Source organism: Hydra vulgaris, chromosome 15 (genome assembly GCF_038396675.1).
Source record: "Hydra vulgaris chromosome 15, alternate assembly HydraT2T_AEP".
Taxonomy (NCBI): domain Eukaryota; kingdom Metazoa; phylum Cnidaria; class Hydrozoa; order Anthoathecata; family Hydridae; genus Hydra; species Hydra vulgaris.
In genome coordinates this window covers 40,748,506-40,771,825 of record NC_088934.1, presented here as the reverse complement: position 1 = coordinate 40,771,825, position 23,320 = coordinate 40,748,506, and the positions used below count along the sequence as shown (strand labels likewise).

Here is a 23,320-nt window from a genome sequence, read left to right as displayed (position 1 = left end):
ATCAAGTCCGCATAGTTAGCATAAAGTTTTTTACAAATTTCTTTTTATATAAATTTACATGTACTCATTTAATAAAACAAGTTAATACATAATTACAATTAAAACATAATAAATTGCAACAATAAAACAAAAAACATATGGTCAGAAATATAACAAGATTTAAAAAAAAAACGAACTAAAAATCAAAAACATGTTTTTGTCTGTAACTTCAAGTAAGTATTGTTTAACAATTTTCAAAAAAATTTGTTAATGTTATACTTTTATACTTTAATCAAGAATGAGGATACTATGGACGTAGCTATGCACACAGCATATAATTCTACTGGCTTGTTTTTGTTTCATATATATATATATATATATATATATATATATATATATATATATATATATATATATATATATACATACATATTTTTCAATGTTAAGGGCAATTACTTGCCCAAGCAATAATACAATATCTTAAACTGCTATGAATAAAAGAGTAATATAAATCTGTTAAACATTTTTTTATTTAGTTGGTGTTTATTTTATACAAAATACCTGTAAATTGAGACAATTTTGTTTTAAATAGCTTAAATGATTATTACAGGAGGGTTTCATTATCAACAGTGCATATAACTTTAGGCGATTCAGGAGATATTTGTTTTACTAGCTATAGCCAATTTTTAAAGTTACGCTTTTTTTTTTTAAATAATTGAATTAGTAAATATATTTCTCAACTGTAGAACGCAGTTGAGAAAGTTATTAATTATAAAAGCAACTGTATCTAGTAATGAGTTCTTTTTAACTATCAACTGAAAAGCCAGGTTTTTGATTATCGTATTTTTTGAAACTATTGTTTAAAAAGCTGAAATAATTATGGAACTTTCATCTGGTTACAATAAATAAGAAAAAATATTTTTCTAAGAAACAAATAATTTTGTTTATTGATTATATATACTGTGTATAGTGAAGCAGAAAATGTCCAAAAAAAGCAAAAGAAATATAAGCAATATGCTCATTTTTATTTTTGGTAGTCCGCGACCTGTTTTAAAATGGATACTTATAATTCAACTTCATTAAGCTGTTAATGGAGTTGTTAATTCTTCACAGTTATTACAAAAGGGTTTGTCGCCAAAACCTGTTGAGCGACAAAGTTTTGAATTAGTTTTAAAGTTTTTTGTGATAAATCAGTTGCTGCGTTACGCGTAAAATTTCTTGAAGCTGAATATACAGCACTTTTCATTGAAACAGTTTTCAAGAGGTGGCTTTTTGTCAGCAGTAAAGCAAAAGTTCTAGATATTAGAATAAGTGATATTTGAAGAAAGCCTGTTACTTTAGTTGATAAATGGAAAATAGGCTGATTAGAAAACTGCATTTCCTTTATTACTAAAAATTTGAAATGCGTTTATTTAAAAAAAGAGAAAAAAACTTAACAATGAGTACTGCAAGTGGCTTGCGAAAAAAAAAGGTAAAATTTTTTTAGCACTATCCTTGGCATATGTAATAAGATCAGTTCCTTAAATAAGAGATGGAACATTAGACCTACCTTTGTTAATGACGCTATTGAAGATATTTCTAAAGTCTCTAGAACCTAACTTCTGAGATAAGATATGAGAATTCGTGAACTGAGAATAATGGAGCTTAACATCAGGTAACACTTTTTTACATTAATTTCTTGCAATAATAAATAGCTGTTTGTTCTTGAGAAAGTCATTTTTTTCATTATAATCTTATTAAGAAAAAAAATGATTACGGTTTGGAATAAATGCATCCATTCCTACCTAAATCCAGGAGATTATGTAGGAAGCACATTTATTGGGTAAGAGAGAAAGACATTGGCCTAAAAACCGCAACAAAGTAAACCACAAAAAGAATCCCTGTCAGCTCAAGTGTAGTCGTAAGTAGTGCGATGATACGGTGAGTCCAAAGAAGAAGTACGATTGAAAGATTACCGAGATCATTGAATGGTCGGAATTACCTAAAAAAAAAAGAAGAATCTGTACACAAAATAGGGTCAGACACTAGTCACAAGTCAAGGAGTGAAGATAAGCGATTAGAATTGTCTGAAAAACGAGTCACAATGTTAACTCTCTGAGTGAGAGAAATACAGAAGTTGAGGGCTTTAGTGGTAGCAGGGGTAGTGGTGTTAAAGCCAAACCATTCAGTGTGATGAGCAATACAGTTTACAATAACAAGAATATTGGCAGAGGGGTTAACAGAAAGAACTTAGTCAAATTGATCAGAAATTACATCCAATGGAGTCCAGTTTTGGAAAGAACGTTGGAGAACGTTGAAGAGCAAAGAGAAAGGTTATAGAGTGAGGCGGTGCTAAGTAAATAAAAGAATTTCAGGACAAATAGGTAAATTTACGCGTATGTGCACCTCCAAGCAAAGTATATGACTATTATGACTCATTTATAGATAGAGCGCGGCCTTCTAAGCAATGAGCTATGCAGTCTTAATTAACACAAAATTAAAACCTGATTTCACGGCAAGTAGATAAATTGATACGTATGTACACACCCAAGCCAAGTATGTGACTATTGCAGTTTTTGCGAATTAAAGGATAGTACCCGTCAACACTAAGATCTGAAGAAAAATTAGGGGAATTTAAACTAGTCTCACTGAGAGCAATCAAGTATGGTAAATTTTGGAAAAGGTACGATTCAACTGACGGAAGGTTGCTTTGTAGACCACAAATGTTTGTAAAAAATGCGTTAATACAGTTATGTGGTGGCGATGGTTTTTATGTTTCATTTCTTGGGTAACTTCTGGCATAAATTAAATTCAAAGAGAACTAGACTAATTCAAAGATAGAGCACAGCCTCCTGAGCAATGAGCGATGCAGTTGTCTCAGTTTTGTTAATTAACAAGTTAAAATATATAGCTCTTTATGTGGCCTCAATAATGTGCACCAAAGCATTAACAGGGACGCCATCCATGCGCAACATAGTACTGTTAATACACTGATATTTTACACCTGTTGATGGAATTAGTCTCTCTGAGAACTAACATAGGGTTTGGGAAACCTTACATTAGCCTGCCTCAGAATTATTAATTAGTTTTAGAACCGTAACCTCATTATGGGTATTTCTGTAACCTCATCCGAAAACGTTGCTGTACCCTAATAAGTTTTTTAGATGCACCTCATTAGGTGTGGAGCAGTACCCTCATTAGGGGTCAAAATTTAAATGCACCTTGTAATAAAGTTTGATTTCATTTGCAAGATTTTTAAAAATTGCATTTTTAAGATTAAAACTGAAATACAACACATTAGTTTTATCACCAGAGTTATTTGATTCATATCATTTTTTTGTTTTTAACAACAAAATAAACTCATAGGTCATATTTTATTTACTAATTTTAAATTATTTTAAAAGTTTTGAAAAGAATTAACTTTTCAAAAACTCTTTTAAGTAGTTAATAAATTTATTTACTTTATGCTCTCTTGTAAAATGATACTATGCACTTTTATGTTTCATTTTAATTAATTAAAATTAATATATAATTTTAAAATAAGTTAAATAAGTAAAATAAATATTATATAAAGAAAAAAAAAATTGCATACGTTGTAACATATTGGTTTATACATAGATACAATTCAAAACTATCATCATTCCAGTAAATACCTCTACCATAATACTCTAGTAATGGAAATTCAAACATATATATGTATATATATATGTTTTGTAGATACATATATATATATATATATATATATATATATATATATGTAGACTATATATGTATATATATATATACATATATAATCTACATATATATATAAATATATATATATATATATATATATGTAGACTATATATGTATATATATATACATATATAATCTACATATATATATAAATATATATATATATATATATATATATATATATATATATATATATATATATATATATGTATATATATATATATATATATATATATATATATATATATATATATAAATTTATAGACTGATCGACTACAAATAGTCGTCAGTTAAACTATATCTGTTTTAAACGGCATAAAATATAATATAAAATTGTAAAAATAAATATAGTAAAAGCCATAAAACTGTTAGCAAACTTCCTACATATAGGGAAAGACCTATTAAAAGTTGTTCTAGGTTATGTTAAGTATAACAAAAGAATCAATATACTTGTTTATTCATATCTAATTTTTCACACGCAATGTAAATACCCTCTTTCATTTTTAATTCAATTCTGTTACTGGTATAATCCAATGTAAGAGAGAGTTTTTATCCATTTATTAGTTTAAACAATCATGTTTTTTAGAGGAAAGTAGTTTTGCCGATATAATAGGGTTCATTTAATGCAATAAACAAGTTTGTATTTAACAAATGGTTTAAGATCTCAAAAAAGGTGATCTCACAAAGGTGATGAAAAAAAGTTAAGCACTTGTAGCAAAGTGTATACCTATCTTACGTTAACCAAGATGCAACAGTAGCATAGTGATGCGAGGGGTAATAACAAGAGGAAATTAGGCCCAGGCACAAACATTTTATTGGGCGCCAAAATGTCCTTAAATTTGACTGGCAATATCTGAACTATCAAATTATCTTTACCTTTATTATTAGAGTCATTGATTTCATTTAGTTAAGAAGGAAAACAGCAGAAGCAATTTCGACTTAAATTTTTAACAAGCTAGAAGCAGAAAAACTAGCAATAGGAAACTGTTCTATATTTTTTAAAAAACAGCTAAAGTGGCTTGATGTTTAAGTGGGATGTATAATGCAATAAACATTCACTTTATCATGCGGGTGTGCATACAATAGGTAGTAGTACTAAGCCAGTAATTTTATTTGACTCAGTTGAAAAAATTCACACCTAATTTTTAGCCTTAACTCATAGATGAGATATTTTGAAGAGTCACACGCCAGATAATGTAAAAATCCTTGCAAAACCAGTTGGAGTTCTAGACTGAACGCTGTCATACTCTTGAGATACATTAAGATGATATATTATGATATGTTATACTATGATATGTTATATTATATGTTATATGATATATTAAGATATATATTATGATACATTAAGATGAAGCTCCTATTGCTAGTTTTTCTGCTTCTAGCTTTTAACAAGCTAGAAGCAGAAAAACTAGCAATAGGAAACTGTTCTATATTTTTTAAAAAACAGCTAAAGTGGCTTGATGTTTAAGTGGGATGTATAATGCAATAAACATTCACTTTATCATGCGGGTGTGCATACAATAGGTAGTAGTACTAAGCCAGTAATTTTATTTGACTCAGTTGAAAAAATTCACACCTAATTTTTAGCCTTAACTCATAGATGAGATATTTTGAAGAGTCACACGCCAGATAATGTAAAAATCCTTGCAAAACCAGTTGGAGTTCTAGACTGAACGCTGTCATACTCTTGAGATACATTAAGATGATATATTATGATATGTTATACTATGATATGTTATATTATATGTTATATGATATATTAAGATATATATTATGATACATTAAGATGAAGCTCAAAGATGGTGAGCATGGTCGAAATTTCATTTTATGTGAAATGACGTATCTCTATTAAATTTTCCTTAATTCTATTATATTCGCTTAGTTGAAATTAATATTGCATAGAAATATTTACAAATAAAAGGTTTTTTTTAGATCAATGTTCTCTAAAATTGAAAACATTAGCGATGATCTTAGCCAAAGAACAAAATACGGCTCAACATTGCATTTTCTTTTATTCACACAGTTGCATATATATATAAATTAGTAGAAAATCACTTAACAAAAACTTTTCTCATTTAACACTATGTTTCATCAATAAGGACTCATAAGAAATGAATGATCAAATTATTAAAACTTCAATTTATACCAAAAATTAAATTACAGGAAGTCACAAATGTCTTAACTACTATAAACTTTCACACATTTGGGGAATTCGCTGACACTATTATAAAGAATTCTTTAGAAATGATTACTTATGCTTTTTTAAAAAATATGTTTTTCAAAAGGGGAACTAAATGTAGCTATTATTTGGGCTCATTTATTTTTATAGTTTTTTAGGAGAAACTTATTTTTGTGTCTAAATTTAGAAATTGATTCGGATTTTTTGTTTAATAAGTATTCTTGGTTTGCATGAGTAATTATTTCAAATTGTTCTTGTAGGCATAGTATGCATTTTTTGGAAACATTGGTATATGTAGGCGCTGTTTTCAGGATGGACCAGTTCAGTATAAACTCATCAATATTTTTACCTGTTATTTCCCATATATATTTTGACAGTATGGTGTCTTTTGAATGCTTTTTATATTTAAAAGATTGCTTATGATTGGCAAAACGCTTTTTCCATTCACCCTCAGTTATGCCAATATATTGTTTATCAGGTACATTCTTAGAGGAAACAACACATTTATATACCGCACTTTTTGATAAACAATTGAACAAAATGATCGGACAATTGTTTTTTTGTTTACAAATACACTTTCCTGTAGCTTTTTCGTTTAGGATTTCGATTTTGTTTAACAAAGCATTATTGTGACCTTTTATAATTCTTTCCATATTTTTTGTGCAACTGTAGCTAACTTTAATTGTATTTCGATTACAAATTTTACGTAATTTATTAGAGGGCGGGAGATGCTTATCGACCAGTTTTAAAAACACTTTTCCAATGTTTGTGGAAACATTTTTGCTAAAAAATCGAAATAGAACTAGAAATGTAATTTGGTTAAACCAAATTACATTTCTAGTTCTATTTCGCTTTTTTGTATTCTTATTTTCAGGGTCAAATTTTAGTTCAAAACTTCCAAAACCACTTTTTTTAAGGGCATCTTCAAATATTCGTTTAGAGGAGTTGAATACATTTTCATAAGAGGAATTTTGGTTCAGTCTGTTGTTAATCGAAATCTGGATTTGTTTTATAATTTGGGGTTGATAATTTGAGTTATTATTAATATACAATAATTTATCGTTTGGTTTTTTGTAAGGTTTATATGAATTTTCAGAGAAGTTAAATGTGACATTAAAAAAATTCAAAATTTTTAAATTTATGTTTATTTCGATTTGAAAACAAATACTTTCGAAAATTTTTACATCCTCTTTTCTGATTTTATCGAGCTGTAGACCAAATTTTTTACGCATTACTATTGAACCATCGTCGCGATAAAGGCCTAAATCTTTTATATTGATTAATTTACTTAATAAATCTAAAATATAAAGTCCAACAAATTCACAAAGTTCTGCTCCGTCATAACTTCCCATTATTACATCAATGCAGTCATGCATGTTTTTTTTTTTTTCAAGTTTCCTTATTAAAATAAAGTAAGGTTTGTCAGCAATGTTTTATTATACAAAACATATATGAGAATGTATAAAATGAAGTCAAAATATATATGGGAATTAACAGGTAAAATATTGATAATATTATACTGAATTGGTCCATCTATAAAACAGCGCCTGCATATAACAATATTTTCCAAATAATGCAAACTATGCCAACAAGAAAAGTTTGAAATAGTTACTCATGCAAACCAAGAATACTTATTAAACAAAAATTCCGAAACAGTTTCTAAATGTAGACACGAAAATAAGTTTCTCCTAAAAAAATATAAAAATAAATGAGCTCAAATAAAAATTTACAGACCAGCACAGAAGCCGAAGCTTTCACCAAAGAATATTCGCGATCGCATAGCGTTTTGTCAGAAGTACAGGCAGTGGACACCAGCCCAGTGGAAACAAGTGATGTTTTCAGATGAGACAACATTCACGCAATTCTTCTCATTTTGTAGACATGTCAGAAGCCCACCAAATCAGAGGCATAATCCAAAGTACGTTATACCAACAATCAAATAGGCTCCAAAAGTTATGGTTTGGGGAGCAGTCTCTGGTAGCGGTCGTGCCGGCATTTGGATTATGCCTAAAAATACAACAATCAATGGTGCTGTTAACTTGAGTATACTGATGGATAAGCTGCCACCATTTGTACCAATACATGGCATCACTCATTTTTAGCATGATGGCGCACCTTGTCATGGTACCAAGGCTGTTAAGGACTGGCAGCGTTCTGAAAACATCCCGCTACTGGAACCTTGGCCAGGCAACAGTCCAGATCTCAATATTATTGAGAATGTTTGGACTGTAATGAAGCAAAAGATGGCTGCACATAGCCCAAGTTCTGAAGATGACCTCAGCAACAGGATTAAACGCGTGCGGGTGCAGGAGATTACACCGGACTATTGCAAGAAATTGTGTGAATGGATGCCAGGACGCGTTGAAAATATTCTCAAAAATAAGGGTTTCATTGTAAATACTAAAATATGAATAGACATGCTGTTTAACCTGTATAGTGTAAATAAACATTTGAAATATATGTACTGATTTATAATTTACTACTTGTTTTTCTAAATTTTGAGTGTTTTTTGTAAAAACTTGCAGTGGTCGCAAACTTTTGTCCATGACTGTATATATATATATATATATATATATATATATATATATATATATATATATATATATATATATATATATATATATAAAAATTTGCTATCTTCCAGATCTAGCTATCTAGGGATAATACTAATAGTTGAAAAACATTTTTTTAATATTTTACTGCATATATTGAATGTACGAAATAAATAAAAATATATCTACTATAATTGTATGTATTTTAACGCACAAAGTATGTTACTACCACCAGAAACCATCGAGCTTTTTCATAAGTTACGCATTGTCATAGGATTTTAGGATGTAGCTATGTCTTGTTTGAATAAGTTAAATGTTAAATGGGAAAATAACCAGCTAATTAGTAATTACTAATTACGAATTAGTAATTAAAACATGGTGTGAATTATAAGACTAGTTTAGCTTCTTTGAGACTAAATCTAGTCTAAACTTTAAAATTATATTGCAAACAATGTTTAACATACACTGAGGGGAGTTATTACTATTATATAGCTATTTATTAGTTTGTTGCGCTTAATTAACTATCTATTTTAGGAAATAAGACAAATTATAACTTAGAAACGCAATCTAATTTACATGCTCTGGCAAAAGTCTATTTCATTTGACTTCAAGTATGTTTTCGTTGTGCTGAACAGATGTTTACTTTTAACGGATGAAGGAGGTGTGCACAAACTTATTATTGAAAACCTTGACAAACTTATTAGTGTCAGATGTAATTAAAAGCACCCATTTATTAGAGCAGATGTAATAGTAAGCTCCCCGCCACATATAAGGAAATTCATTTTTTGATAATGTTGAAGGGCTAAAGTAGAAGTTGGCTTCGTCCATGCTGAAACAAAAACACTGAAGCAGTGTAAAATTTAAACTTTTTTAAATTTTTAATTAAGTAAAGAAAAGAGAATATTCTTATTTAACTTATAAACAATAAAAAAACTATAAATTTATAGTTGATAAAAGTTATTTGGTGCACGAAAAATTAAAAATATTAAATGCATCCAAAGCCGTAATTACAGGGAGAGACGACCTCCCTGTGTACAGTTTACGTCTGCTTGCAGTAATCTTCCATAATATAAATATATTATAATAAAATTATATAAATTTACCTATAGGCTATTCGGGTGTGCATACCTGTAAATAAATTACTAGCAACAGGGTTGAATGCAACAAAGAAAATAACGGAAAAATAAAAAATAACTAATTTGAAGCCTAATTGATTTGAAAATTACATCATTTTCAGTTAAATAGTTTCATTTATAGTTACTTTTTATTAAATGTGGCTTTTAATAAATAACAGCCGTAGCGCAGTGGGTATAAGCAACTTTACGAAATCAAAACGGCTACTGCAACGAGAACGTAGAAACTATAATTTTATATGACGTTGCTGTAGTAGCCGTTTTAAGTAAAATATTGTTACAAAAGTTACTATGAAAATGTCACTTTATGTAATTTTGCATAGTTCGGTGTATTTTTCTGTATGATTTTTTTTTGTATAAAAATCCTTATTGTTTTGAAGTAAAAAATTCATTCGGTGCGACATTGCAACAAAGTAATATTTAAAATAAATATGATAAAATTATCCGAGGTTCGTAATAAGTTATTTATATCTCATTCTGATAACATAATAAGCGATGATGAGCTGTTATTACTTTACGAAGTAAATAAATATACTAACTTAACTTTGCCTTCTCAAAGTTATCCAAGATTTAATTTAAACATCATATCAGCTAATGAAGCTAAAAGCAAATTTCATTTTTTATCAAAAGATATTTACGAGTTAATTGATCTTCTTAACACTCCCGTGAAGATATATATATATATATATATATATATATATATATATATATATATATATATATATATATATATATATATATATATATATATATATATTATTTACAAAAGCCTTTTTGTAATATATTATGACTTTTTTTCTAATGCGTTTATTTATGCGAGTATTTGCGTGATGTTTCTTAGTGGTATATGACCACAATGAACTATCAAGCAGCGAATAATAAAAACTTTATTCGGTAATAATGATTCTTAGGGCAGCAATAATAAATAAGCAGCCTTAGCTTAGTAATTAGCGCGCCTCAGAAGCCAGAAATCCGTGGTTCAACGTAAGCAAGAAATCCGTGGTTCAACGTAAGCAAGAAATCCGTGGTTCAACGTCATTTCTGAGCAATTTTTATAACATCGGTAAGAAGGAGGCGTGAGCTTCCATTCAATTGCTCTTCAGCAATGCTCTGTGATAAGACCGTAAGGACTTCTGTCGAACAAATATCTTTTTCTGGAGACAGGTTTAAACATTTATCAGTCAAACTGGATGACTAAAGTTTCTCAAGAAAATAGTTTACAAATTATTTAAGTTAAATAAGTAATATATAAATTAATAAAAAATGTAAAAAATTCTTTATAAAAGTATACATTTCGATAAAGTTTACTGGCTGAAACGTAGACCTAGTACTAAGATTAGTGATATTATTTAGTCATCTTATGTTTAAAGGGAAGCTGTCGAATCTCTGAAGGACAATATGTGCAGTTGCTGCTTTATTTCCTTTCAAAAGGTTTGTCATTAATTATTAAATTACTTCATTAGTAAATTAAAAATTGTCAAATATTCATTTATAAATTTTAATAAAAAAACTTTTTTTAAAGTGTAATAAGTGTATATTAATTTAAGAATTAATTTTATTGTTCAGGATGTCTGATGGTCTAGTCAGGCTGTTTTGAATCTAATTAATTTCTCAGAAAAATTTAGTTGCACATCATGCGAGGAAGTTAATTCAGGCATAATTAAAAATAAGATAGGAAAAGAAGGCATTGAAAGAAGCCAGTCCTTTAAAATATCTACAAGTAGATATAAATTTTATTGTCATAATATATGTTTATAAAGAATATATAGGCCCATTATCAAGCAGTCGTTTTAATTGCTAACAACTTTTTAAACATTTAAATTTTAATTTTAAGTTGAGAGTAAGTAAAAAATATAGGCAATTTAATGATACTTTATTTTGAAAACAATGTAGTTAGCATGATAATATCATTAGAAAAAGAACTTGAATCTAAATATAAAAGTCCCTGGTTTAATGCCATCTCTTGGCAAGTTTATAGCACCAATAGGGAAGAAGGTGTGAACTTCCTTTAAAATTCTTTTCTACGGTGCACTATGATAAAATATTAAGTACTTCTTGGGGAACCTAAAATAAAGAAATTATATATATATATGTGTATATATATATATATATATATATATATATATATATATATATATATATATATATATATATATATATAACTAATGGAGCTTAAAGTTTCATGCCTATCGACAATCATCAGCCATGAAGTACAAAATCCATGATATAAAAAACCGTTTAAAAATTACAAACTACGGTAGAATGAGTTCTGACGTTAAAGTACAAGAAGACGTAATGGAAAACTAATCTCCGCTATCAAATAATGAAAGGAAAAAGTTTTTTTTGTGTCTGCATTTAGAGACTAATTCGCCTCTTTTGTTTAGCAGATTGTATCCTTTGTAAAATAATATTTCGAACTTCTCATTTAAAAAAAGCTTACAAATTTTTGACGCAGGATTGTATGATTTACAGCGTTTAATAATACTCCATTTGATTGAAGTTGTGAAATTGTTTTCTTTTAATCCCCATACTTCTTTGACAACTCAGTGTCGTTTTTGCATTTTTTTATGTTAAAAGATTTTTGATAGTTCGCATAACGTAACTTAAATGAGGTTTCGCCCAATTTACACTTTATCATTGTATTGAGGTTTATTTGAGCTTACGGTGGCTTGATAAACAATGTTGTTAGACAAGCAATTGTTGTTCAGTGGAAAAGTATAAAACGCTCTGTTTTTTAAAAAATACATATTTTCTTAAATATTGAGCACTCTACTACGATCAAGAGTTTAGTGTTTTTAATACTAAACCATACAACAACAATACATACATACATATATATATATATATATATATATATATATATATATATATATATATATATATATATATATATATATATATATATATATACACATTTTATCAAACAAGTTGTTTTTGAAATGATAAAATTTTTACAAGGGATATAGTATTTATTAATGCACTTTTGAATTATTTCCTTATATTATAATGCAAAAAGGCTTGGATCCTCGCTCCAATATGGTATGTCTATCTATTGAAGAAGGAAAAGTATTTCTTAAAGTAATTCTAAATGTCTTAGGTAAGGCCAAATAAAACAAGGTATATTTTGACAGGGGAGTTAAAAAGTGTTTAATACTTACTATTGTTGAAGATGTTACTGAAAATAACCAATGTTGCTTATCACCTTGCTTTTAATTTAGAACGTGCTAAACGTATCTTGGTTTATCTCATTCAGGTAAACTTGTAAAATGTTGCTTATCACCTTGCTTTTAATTTAGAACGTGGTAAACGTATCTTGGTTTATCTCATTCAGGTAAACTTGCCTATTTGTGGGATGAAGGTGAATGTTCACAAGAAAGTGGTATTCTAAGAAAATTAGGTTCTCTTGATCATTGGTAAAAGTAATTGGTTAAAAATGGGGCAAAGCGACTGCAGATGAAAGATTTTAAAGATGCGATTTACCCAAGACGGGTTTATTTTGATTAAAATCCTGAAGATGATGTTAATCCCATAGTTCCATTACCAGAAATATATCTTCGTATGGGGATTGTGACGCCACTTGTTAGACTACTTTTAGATTATTTTCTTCTATTTGTAAATTGGATCAAAAACTTTATATCTTACTTCGAGTTAACCAAGTTGGTCTTGATATAAGCGTAGTATTGGACCTACCAGTTATGGTAAACAATTGAAATCTGCTACTTTAGCTTTTTCTGTGGATAAGATTCAAGTTTTATAATGTATAAGTAGTTGTGTTAATATTTTGCATTTATTGTCTTTTCCTTATTTTTACTGCAAGGCGCCTAAGTGTATCAGAAGTTCAAGTCATTTTAAGTTTAGAGTTATAGTAGGTGTAACTATTACTTAAAAAAATTAAGCGATATTTTTCAATCTATTTTAAGAATATTTTTTTAAAGGGGTTGTTATAACCTTATTTAGGGGGTAACTTTATCACTTTCAGGTGGTATATAGGGTTAAAAATAACTTTTTTTTTGTACTTTTGTACTTCTGATCTACTTTAGATTTCTAGAATACAAAAATAAGGCTTTTAAAGCAGCATTATTATATAAAATAAATTTAAAGGTGGAGAAGTTCAACCTGACACACTTTATGGCACATCATTATGTATAATTTCGAATGGTGTGTCGCTAATATCGATGTAGGATTTGTTCATATAATTAATATTTGTATACATTATATGAATTATGTTAAGCATTGGTTTAATAAAGGGCAAGTACTCTTATTAAAGTAGTTACCGTTTGCTTTAGGTGAATTTTTATTGTTGTTTATGATTTTGTGCATTTAAAGTAGATTTCAGATTCGGCATACAACTTTAGCTAAACTTTTTTGTACTGAATTTGGAAAATGCTTTTCAACATTTCTCTGAGTGGAAAAAACACAAGATAAAATAAATTGTTTCAATTCCATAGAGAATACAACCCACTGGGCAAACGACGTTGATCCAACGTTGAACTTAAGTTGGGTTATTTTGGGAAACAACAGTCAACTAAATCTTACGTTGTAATAACCTTATTCACGCTTACCTTATTTTTCAAAAAAATTAAAACTTTCTTCTAGCGTTTATTACACTGAAGTTATTTTCTATTAGTATTAAAACGTTACAATAACGATTGTTACAATAGTAACATTTTTATTTAATATTTTTCTCATCAGAATTAAAACGTTGTAATAACGTTGGTTACGCTAAAGTGATTTTATCAGTACTACAATGTGGTAAAAATGTTGGCTACACAAGCGTTATTTAAAATCGGATTTACGATGTTGTAAAAACGTTGGCTACGTTAACGTAAGTGTTTATCGGAGTTTCAACGTTATTAATCTTTATACTTCAATTTTTTCTGATGTAATGTCTATAAATCAACAAACCAAATATCTATGTAATAAAAATGAGTCAAAAATCGATTTGTTAACATCAATGACTCATCTCTTTAGAAATAACAAACATACCTTTAGCGCATTGGACTGCCAATAACATAAATACTGTATAAAAAGAAGGTACTTGTAGAGAAATTTCACCCATGATTATAAGAAAGATTTTGCAAATTCACAGAAATCTTCTCGCAAATAAAGACAACCTTATGATTTATGGTTAACAGTCATATGTTTTTAGTTTTTATTACATTTATTGGTATCCAGGTTTATTATTATCAGGTTTCCTCATCTTTAAATTTTACAAGAAGTTTTTTTTCAGGCCTATAATCCTTGTCACCGAACAATAAACCCATACTGCACCAATAACAAGTTTGATGACGATGAACTAGCTAGAGTAACTCTCTCTCTAAATGTACTCCTATTACCTCTTTTCTGTTTACTATTGTTGCTTGCTATTTTGTAAAGCACCAGAGCTACAACCTTGGATGACATTTTCAAATTTGTTTCAGATCAAGTGTTGCTTTAGCTTAATTTTATTTCATAGAACTTCGGAGCTCAAAATAGAAAAAATGCAACTTGTTTTTATTTGTCTCCCAACATATCTTTTAACAGCTTACCATATCAATGTAAAATATCGTGTTGGGAAAGGTTGTTTCACTGTCTTCAAAACGCTTTCTGCTATTTTTTGATAATTGAAAATTCTTTTAAAAATTCTGAAAGTAGCTTTTATGCATGCCATATTCCAAATTACAACGACTGCATCAGCCACAAAATAAGCAGCATCCTCATTTTTTACTGCTTTATTAAAATTCCCTAGATCATTTTGTTTGAAATACAACATATTTAAGAATGTTTCTAAATACAATCAGTTAGGCTTGTTATTTGATGACCAATAAACCAGAAATAGAATGACACTACTAAAAGCGTCTAAAGAAACGATTCTTTGATTATGATAATTTGAAAGTTTTGAGGGACCCCAAAATCAATCATTAAATATCTGTAAAAATAATTATAACACACAGTTTTGAAAGCGTAATGGGAAAAACATTTTACAAAGTTTTAACGATTCACGCTATATTGTCGACAACTCTAGCGGCGCAAGCAGTGATATTACTTTTGTATGATCACTGATTTGTAAAATATTAGCTAAAGCTGGTAACTCTGGAGTTCGAGGATCAAATCCACTCTAGGCTTCTGAAAGTAATGCGCTTACCCTGTTTTTTGGTGTAGAAGCTTTGCTAAAATTTCTTTTTTAATGGTTTAGTGTTGAGAGAGAATTGCAAATAAAATTAATCAAATAAAAAAATTGAATGAAAGTTTAAAGAAAAACAAGGAAAACTAAATTTTAAACATGTTTTTAAAATTTAAATTCAAAATTTTATTTTGAATTTTGTCATTTGATTGTTTACTTTATTTAAAATAAAAGCAACAAACATTTACGATACATATTTCTTATTACATATACATATATGTGAGTGGTGGTGAGTTATTTTACCTTACTTATAACTGTAATACATTTTTCATTAGTCTTATAATTTATTAGTATTGTAATACTAACATTAAATATTATTGTTAATTTTTTTGTATATGTATTATATAATAATGTATTATATTATTTTGTGTTAAATTTGTTTAAATTAAATACATTAGCTGAGCAAGAGTAGAGTAAAATGTAAAAGCATTGAATGATGATAAATCAGGTAATAACTGCAATTCACAAAATAAAAAACATTACGCTCGTTTTTAAGTCCGTACAAATTAGTTTCAAATACAAAAGATAAAATTATTTCAAACAAATTTACCGCATCATAATTATTTTATGAAACAATTAAACATAGGTTTAAACATAGACTTATAAGATTTTCTATAGTATATTATATTATAAGACAAAAATTAAAGAATGAGATCGTTCATGCCAGTAAAATTGGTTCAAGGATTATGAGGAGGTTGAATTATGATGAAAGGTAATATACATACATTTCTGATATGCCTGTTAAGATAAAAAAATCAAAATTAATTAAAAACTGTTATTTTTTAAATTTTTACTCTATTTCTATAAACTGACTCTTCTGTTACCGCTTTGTTATTCAAGAAGAAAAGAGAAATCTAAAAGATCAGAGAAATATAGAAGATGCTTATATTACCAAAGGCTTCTTTTCATGGAAAAAAGCTCCAGAATATTTTCCAACTCACCAAGATTCGTCATGTCACAAAACAGCCTTGCTGTTAATAACGTTTTTCAAAGTCAAGATGTTGCGGAGTTAATCGATAAGCAGATTTTAAATAGGAGAGCTATAGAACCAAAATATTTTTTAAAAGTAGTTCAATATCTATGTTACCTCGGACAATAAGGAATAGCTTTGCAATGTCAAGATATAAATTACAAATGTACACAATTACTGAACCTGCTTGGTACAAAATATAAAAAGATTGAAGATTATCTGATGGAAAAATTGGTTACAAGTATTCAGATAACAAATTAGATTTTGAGCTACTCTAACATTACGAGAAATGTTAAAAACCATTTCAAAACGCAATTTTTTTTCCATTTTTGCCAATGAAGACACTGAAAAGAGCAATAAAGAACAACTTTTGTTTTATCTTCGAACCGTAGATAAAGCTTTGAACCATTTTGAGTACTTTTTGAGGATTTTACCACTTAAAAATATTAAAAGCGATACAATTGTATTTGTTATTAAAGATATTCTCATTAGAATTAAGTTTCGATAATTGTAGTGGTCAAACTTATGACAGTGTATTTAATATGGTAGAAAGAAATCTAGAGTATCAGCTAAAAATTTTACTGAACAGCCAAACCTGTTGTTTTTAATGGCGTTAACTATTTTTATTTTTTTTATTTTTATTTTTTATTCCTAATTTTATTCTTTTGCTTGTTGCGCTTCCTTGTGAAGACTTACTCAAAGTGGTGACTATTTAATATAGACATTTATTATTACTTTATAGAGATTTATTATTACTTTTATTATTATTATTATTATTTCTTTATAGAGATTTACTTTATAGAGATTTATTATTACTTTAGTACATACATCAATCATGTTATAGCCTCCATCGACAAGACAAGCAAAAAAATAAAATTGTTTTAGATCGCTTTACCTAGTGTTTGTTAAGAGTTTTGTATTTTTACCAAAGTTTACCTAGTTTTTTATTGCCCAGTAGGACAATGATATTTTGATTTAATTTACACAGTCTATGTCACAAATATTAAAAATTAAAGCAAAAAATAAATTCAGGCATTCCGGCCTGAAATATTGTAATTTCGGTCGGAACCGGATTGACCTAAAGTCACAAATACCAACCGGAATTCCGCTACAACCACAATTTAGTGATTGATATAATAAAATAATATAAGAAATGATGACGACTTTGGTTTCTTTTTGGCAATGGTAAAGAAAGCAGCAAGTTCAATCAAATCATTGGAAAACCTACCTTGCCAAGGAAACAAAAAAGTTGAATTATTCTAATTGCCTGTTTGTTCATAGTAACCAATAACGTATTTTCAATACGTTATTGGTAACTAAGAACAAACAGAAAATATCTATTACCCAGAAATAGCCAATGATTTTTTAAGCCAATATAATTTAAAGCTCTTGAGACAATTAATAATGAATTGAATTAATAGAAGATTATTCGAAGAACTAGCGTTCAAGAAGTTTATAAATGTGGAAGAAATATTTTTGAAAGCCATTAATAAGATTGATCTATAAAAAGAACTTGAGGTTTTAGAATCTGATTTCCATGGAGATTAGAATAATCAAATGGAAAGTGAGCTTTAACTCATATCAATTGTTTTTAAAAATTCTATGCCGATTGATTTTCAAGAGTTATGCAAGACATGTATACTTCAGAATTTGTAAAACAAAAATTGTTCAACGATCCAGAATATTTGGAATAATATTATAATGTAACAATTCAACGCAAAAATTTTGTAAATATTTATATATATAAATGATAAGACGTTTTGGTCTTCTGCAAGTTTCCCGCGTTCTTCTTACAGTTCGTATTATAGAAGTTTGTTTATGTTTGTGATTTTTTATATTTATATGCATAATAATCTTAACGAATCTTTATTGCGTAATCACGAAAATGTATACTATGGAACAAAAATAAAATAAAAAATATCCAATCCATGTTAATAATCGGAGCTATGTCGGTAACACCAGAACGCTCTTTTTCAAAAAATGGCTCAGATCAACAGTGGTTTAAAAAAGATATAACTCCTTGTCAGTGCTAAATACGCACGTTGATTTTGTCGATAGTCTATTTTTAAGTAGTCGAGAAACTTACTTCTGAAAAAGATAAGCGCAGGAGAGAGTACAACACATTCACTATAAAAAACCTTAATTAAATTTTTATTTCATTTTTGCAACTTTTTTAGTATATTTTTAGTAAAATTTTAATCACAAAACTTGGGGAACAAAAGTTTTTTGAAAACTACAAAAACATTTGAAATCAAGATAAGTATTTTACTTAATAAAAGTGGCCCTTAATAAAAATGTTATCATAACAAATAAATAAAATGTGTAAATGTGTATGAATGCATGCGTATCTGCATGCATCTATACTAGGGCATGCCAAAAAAAAAAATTTTTTTGTTCGCGCTTTAAAAACCTATTCTATACATAAAAATAAGCAAAAATATGAATTTTCATTGTTCTATCTCAATTCTAGGTGCCAAAAGATGAAATCAAGATTTTACGAAAATACGCAAAGTATGATGAAATTCCATGAAGGATGGCAAAATAACAAGATTGCACCATTTTGTGTTTAGTTTAAGATTACAATCACTACATGACATATCTATTATAAACTGTTAATAATTTTTTATAGCTTTATAGTTAAAAATAGTTAAAATAACATTAACTTTTTCAAAAGAAATGTGTCCAAAAAAGAAGAAAAATGTCCATGTAAGTGAAAGTGTCAGACGACCATTATATCTGTTAACTAACCCAATTTCACAGCTACCAAATACACAGCTTCCAACCAATGGTAGTATTTTAAGATATTATCAATACTTAATTTCAAGTAAAAAGAAAAGATTTATTAAAACACAAATTAACATGGCCTGTAAGAAGCAAAAAGGAACAAGGAACTTGGTGTGCAAAAGTAAGACATAGCTGTAAAACATAAACATTTTTATTCCTAGATTAAAGAGGACTAAATAATTATTTTTTCAGGTGCAATAAATGTTAAATAAATAAAATATTTTTTAAAAATCTAAATTAGGTAGAGATTTTTGTGACCTTGAGACGCAATCAGACTGCTTGATTAGACAAATAGTCAACATTTGGACCAAAGCAGGATTTCAAGCATACATCATTTCAGAATATTTAATTCTTGACAAACTTCAAGCTCTACACAAGAAGTATCAACTTTTGAAAAAACGTGTTACCCTGAAAGATACCAAAGATACTAGAGAAAATATTAAGAATGAATTCATTTCAACAATGGAACAGTTGTTTGACATAGGCAAAGATAACTTAGAGCAACTGATGAGAAGTGACAAAATAACACCAAGAACACAAGCTGCTATTGAATCTCGACCAGCAAACAGACAGGTAAGAGTATCAATTATATTGTAGCTTTTTTGTAAATTTCTCTATATTAATCAAATTGTTAGTAGCGCAGCTACTTTATGTAGGGCTTTCAGTCTGTCTGTCTTTCAGCTATCCATCTGTCTGTCCATCAGAGTAAGTTATTGCATTCTAATGTTATACATTTTTGTTTTAGGAAGCGGTTTATTTCTAAGCCAGATAAAGAGCTAGCTACCATCATTGAGAAACGACTAGAAAGGTATAAAAGACAAGAACATATGAGAATGAAGTACCTAGAGGAGAAAGAAAGATGTAAATCAGCTCCCCCACCACTTGATGAAAGTGATGAAAACTTGACGCCAACTAAGAAAAGGTAAAACAAGTGTCATAATTACTTTAAAACTGTTAAAAAACTTACTTCTTAAAAATGAAATCCTAACTTATTTATGTAAATATTTTAGATACAAGTCTGGTCCAGCAAATTTGGATATGTTTGACTCAACTTTGACAGATCCAGATTTTGCTGTAGAAGAAGACTCATTCGAAGGTAGTGATGATGACTTTAAATATGGTGCTGCTCATAATAAAACCCCAAAAGTCTTACCTAAAGGCTCAATGCAAGTAAATAAAAAGATTACAAGAGAAGAATTGATGGCAGTAACTACGCCTATTTGTGCTAGAGGGTTAATCAGCATTGAATTTCAAACCTGGCTGTTGTCGTCTGTTGTTAATTATCTGGGAGGAGATGTTAATCAGATGGGCATTTCTAAATCTAGTATTTCAAGAGAAAGAGCGAAAGTAGTTGAACATCAAGGTAATTTTTAAAGGGACACCTAAAGAAAAAGTCTTTTATACCAACTTTTTGCCATTCAAAATTAAGTTTTTTTTTTCAAATCAAAAAGTTTTTCTTCAGATGTCATATTTCTTATCCCTGATTTTCTAATGTCTATTATAAATGAAAGTTATGATTAAAATCTTACTATACCTTTAAAGAGTGGAATATTTACCTAAAAATAAACCATCATAACAATAATATATTGTGTTAAAAATGATCTTTATTTAGGCAATACCATCAGAGAAAATTACAGAGAGACAATGGCTGGAAAACATCTTGTTCTCCACTTTGATGGCAAGCTGTTAAAACATTTAGATGAAAATACCTTGCAATCTGTTGTAAGAGATAGAGTTGCTGTCAGTGTTACTAGTCCTGAATTTGAGAATAAAAACGATCTCTTACTTGGTGTTTTACCTGCAGAGTCTGGCAAAGCTGTCGATGAAACAGAAATTATTAACAACTTACTTGAGTCCTTTGAAATATGCAATGAAATTTTCGCAATTGTTGCAGACACTACCAATGTTAACACAGGAGCCCATGGAGGAATTATAACCAGGTTGTGGTATATTTTGGGAAAACCTGTTCTCTTGCTGTTATGTAGACATCACATGTTTGAAATAGCAATACATAAGGCAATTGTAATTGTCCTTGGGCCTACTGCCGCACCAGATAGACAGTTCTATAAAGATTTCAAGAAGGACTGGGAAGTATATCACGCCATAATTCAAAAAGCTAACCTGTCTGAATTTAAGAAATTTGATGAGAAGAAGCTGGAAGTTGGATCTGAACTTCATAAACTTTACCTGGAAGCTCAGGAATATCTGAAGTTTGCTCTTAATCACGAAGTGTTTCCAAGAGATGATTATAATCATCTAGTTAAGTATGCTGCTTTTTATTTAAATGTCTCATCACCAAAGCTAAATGGTTTTAAAATTTATCAACCAGGAGCCAATCACAATGCTCGTTTCATGGCTGACAGTCTTTACAATTTAGCTATTGTTATGACATCAGGTATAATAGATTTTCTGCCTAAAGATCAGTTACCTCACCTAGAAACGTCAGCTTTTATATGTGCAGTTTTTTATGCTCCATGGTATTTACGTTCATACAAAGCAGAATATGCTGTTAAGAATGATTTCCTGTCATTCAAGTCAGCTTATGTTATGCAACAAGAGTTTGATGTCAAAATTGGCAATGCTTTTCTGAAATTTTTTCAGCAACACTCTTGGTACCTTGCCCCAAAGGTTGCTGTGTTAATACTGGCAGATCCAGATTTTGAAGAGAAGCGTGCAGTTCTAGACAAGCTGTTGACCTTTGAGGTACCAGATATCAACACTATTCCCAATGGTAAACCTGATGCTGTCCTAGTTTTACCAACCTCTGAGGTAACAGAGTTGATTACAGAGGAAAGTTGGGCTCTTTTCATTGTTCTAGGCATACAGGACGAAATTCCTACCTGGAAAACAGGTTTAGCTGCTGGAAAGCTGGAGGAAAATGATTCCTATATATCATATTGTGAGTTTGTAAAATCTCTAAATGTTACAAATGACCCAGCAGAGCGGAATATCAATCTTATACAAAGATATATCATTAGCACATCAAAGGAGGACAAAAAACAAGATATACTGCTAGTTGTCAGAGAGCACAGGGCATTAATATCATTAGAAGCTGACCAAAGTGCACTGGCCAAATTGTAAAATATCTGTTATAGTAACAATATTAGATTTCAAACTAAATAATACCTTTCCTAACTTTTTTACTTCTTCATTTTCAAAAAGAATATTTTTTTTCAGAAAAAAATAACGATTTCTCGTATTTGCGTAGAAACCTAAAATCATCTTCCAGCACTAAAAATGATCCTAGAGAGTTCAAATTTGGTTTATATACTTCTTTTTATGTATAGAACAGGTATTTATACCGCGACCTTTCATTTTCTGAAAATCGTGAAATTTTGGCATGCCCTAATCTATACACATACGCCTTTATAAGTATATGTATGGATGCTACTCTTGGAGATAAACCATCTATTAGCAGTGGTTATACCATTTGCGTCGGCGGAAGCGTAAATGCGCGAATGTTTTGTAATTTGGCTTTATACCCATCAACATCATTGTATGGCTTTATATTTTTTCTTTTTTGACAAATAAGATTCAGATGTTGAGAGACCTGATGTTTAGATTTAAATTTTGAAAATTATTGTTTTGATGAGTCTATGGTTCAATACACTCACAAATATGATTGAGAGAAACCGTAAATACGATAATAAAAGCTAAAAATTGTTTTTTTAAAATTTTAAATTATTCAACAGTAGATCTCTGTGGCTTAGTAGTCTTCATTGCGTATCCGCACTCTTTAATGTTCTACATTATTTCTGAACTATATATTGACTTTGTAGTTTCTTTTTTCATATATATTTCTTCTAATAATGAAATAAAGAAAAAATCATAAAGTGATTTAGTTTT

The 23,320-nt window shown here is 28.9% G+C and overlaps 2 protein-coding genes across 4 annotated transcripts in view; one reads left to right on the top strand and one right to left on the bottom strand.

Annotated features, from left to right (window-relative positions):
* LOC136091580 (uncharacterized) overlaps nt 1-23,320 on the bottom strand; it is a 91,487-nt gene that overhangs the window by 9,996 nt on the left and 58,171 nt on the right. For all 3 annotated transcript variants that reach the window (XM_065819277.1, XM_065819275.1, XM_065819276.1), the window contains one exon: nt 3,551-3,626. In XM_065819277.1, the coding sequence (XP_065675349.1) occupies nt 3,551-3,626 (76 nt within the window). The remainder of the gene's footprint in view (nt 1-3,550; nt 3,627-23,320) is intronic.
* LOC136091581 (uncharacterized) lies at nt 18,298-23,307 on the top strand. Its single transcript, XM_065819278.1, has 5 exons — nt 18,298-19,595; nt 19,716-20,047; nt 20,220-20,396; nt 20,485-20,837; nt 21,087-23,307. Exons 3-5 carry the CDS (start codon nt 20,302-20,304, stop codon nt 22,553-22,555), a joined length of 1,917 nt encoding a protein of 638 aa, XP_065675350.1. The 5' UTR covers nt 18,298-19,595; nt 19,716-20,047; nt 20,220-20,301; the 3' UTR covers nt 22,556-23,307.

Bases quoted from the DNA above. Each gene is read 5' to 3' on its own strand.
- LOC136091581 (XM_065819278.1), top strand. From the start codon at position 20,302: ATGAGAATGAAGTACCTAGAGGAGAAAGAAAGATGTAAATCAGCTCCC. The intron at 20,397-20,484 runs GTAAAACAAGTG...TAAATATTTTAG, and splicing joins TTGACGCCAACTAAGAAAAG to ATACAAGTCTGGTCCAGCAA. The intron at 20,838-21,086 runs GTAATTTTTAAA...ATCTTTATTTAG, and splicing joins GAAAGTAGTTGAACATCAAG to GCAATACCATCAGAGAAAAT.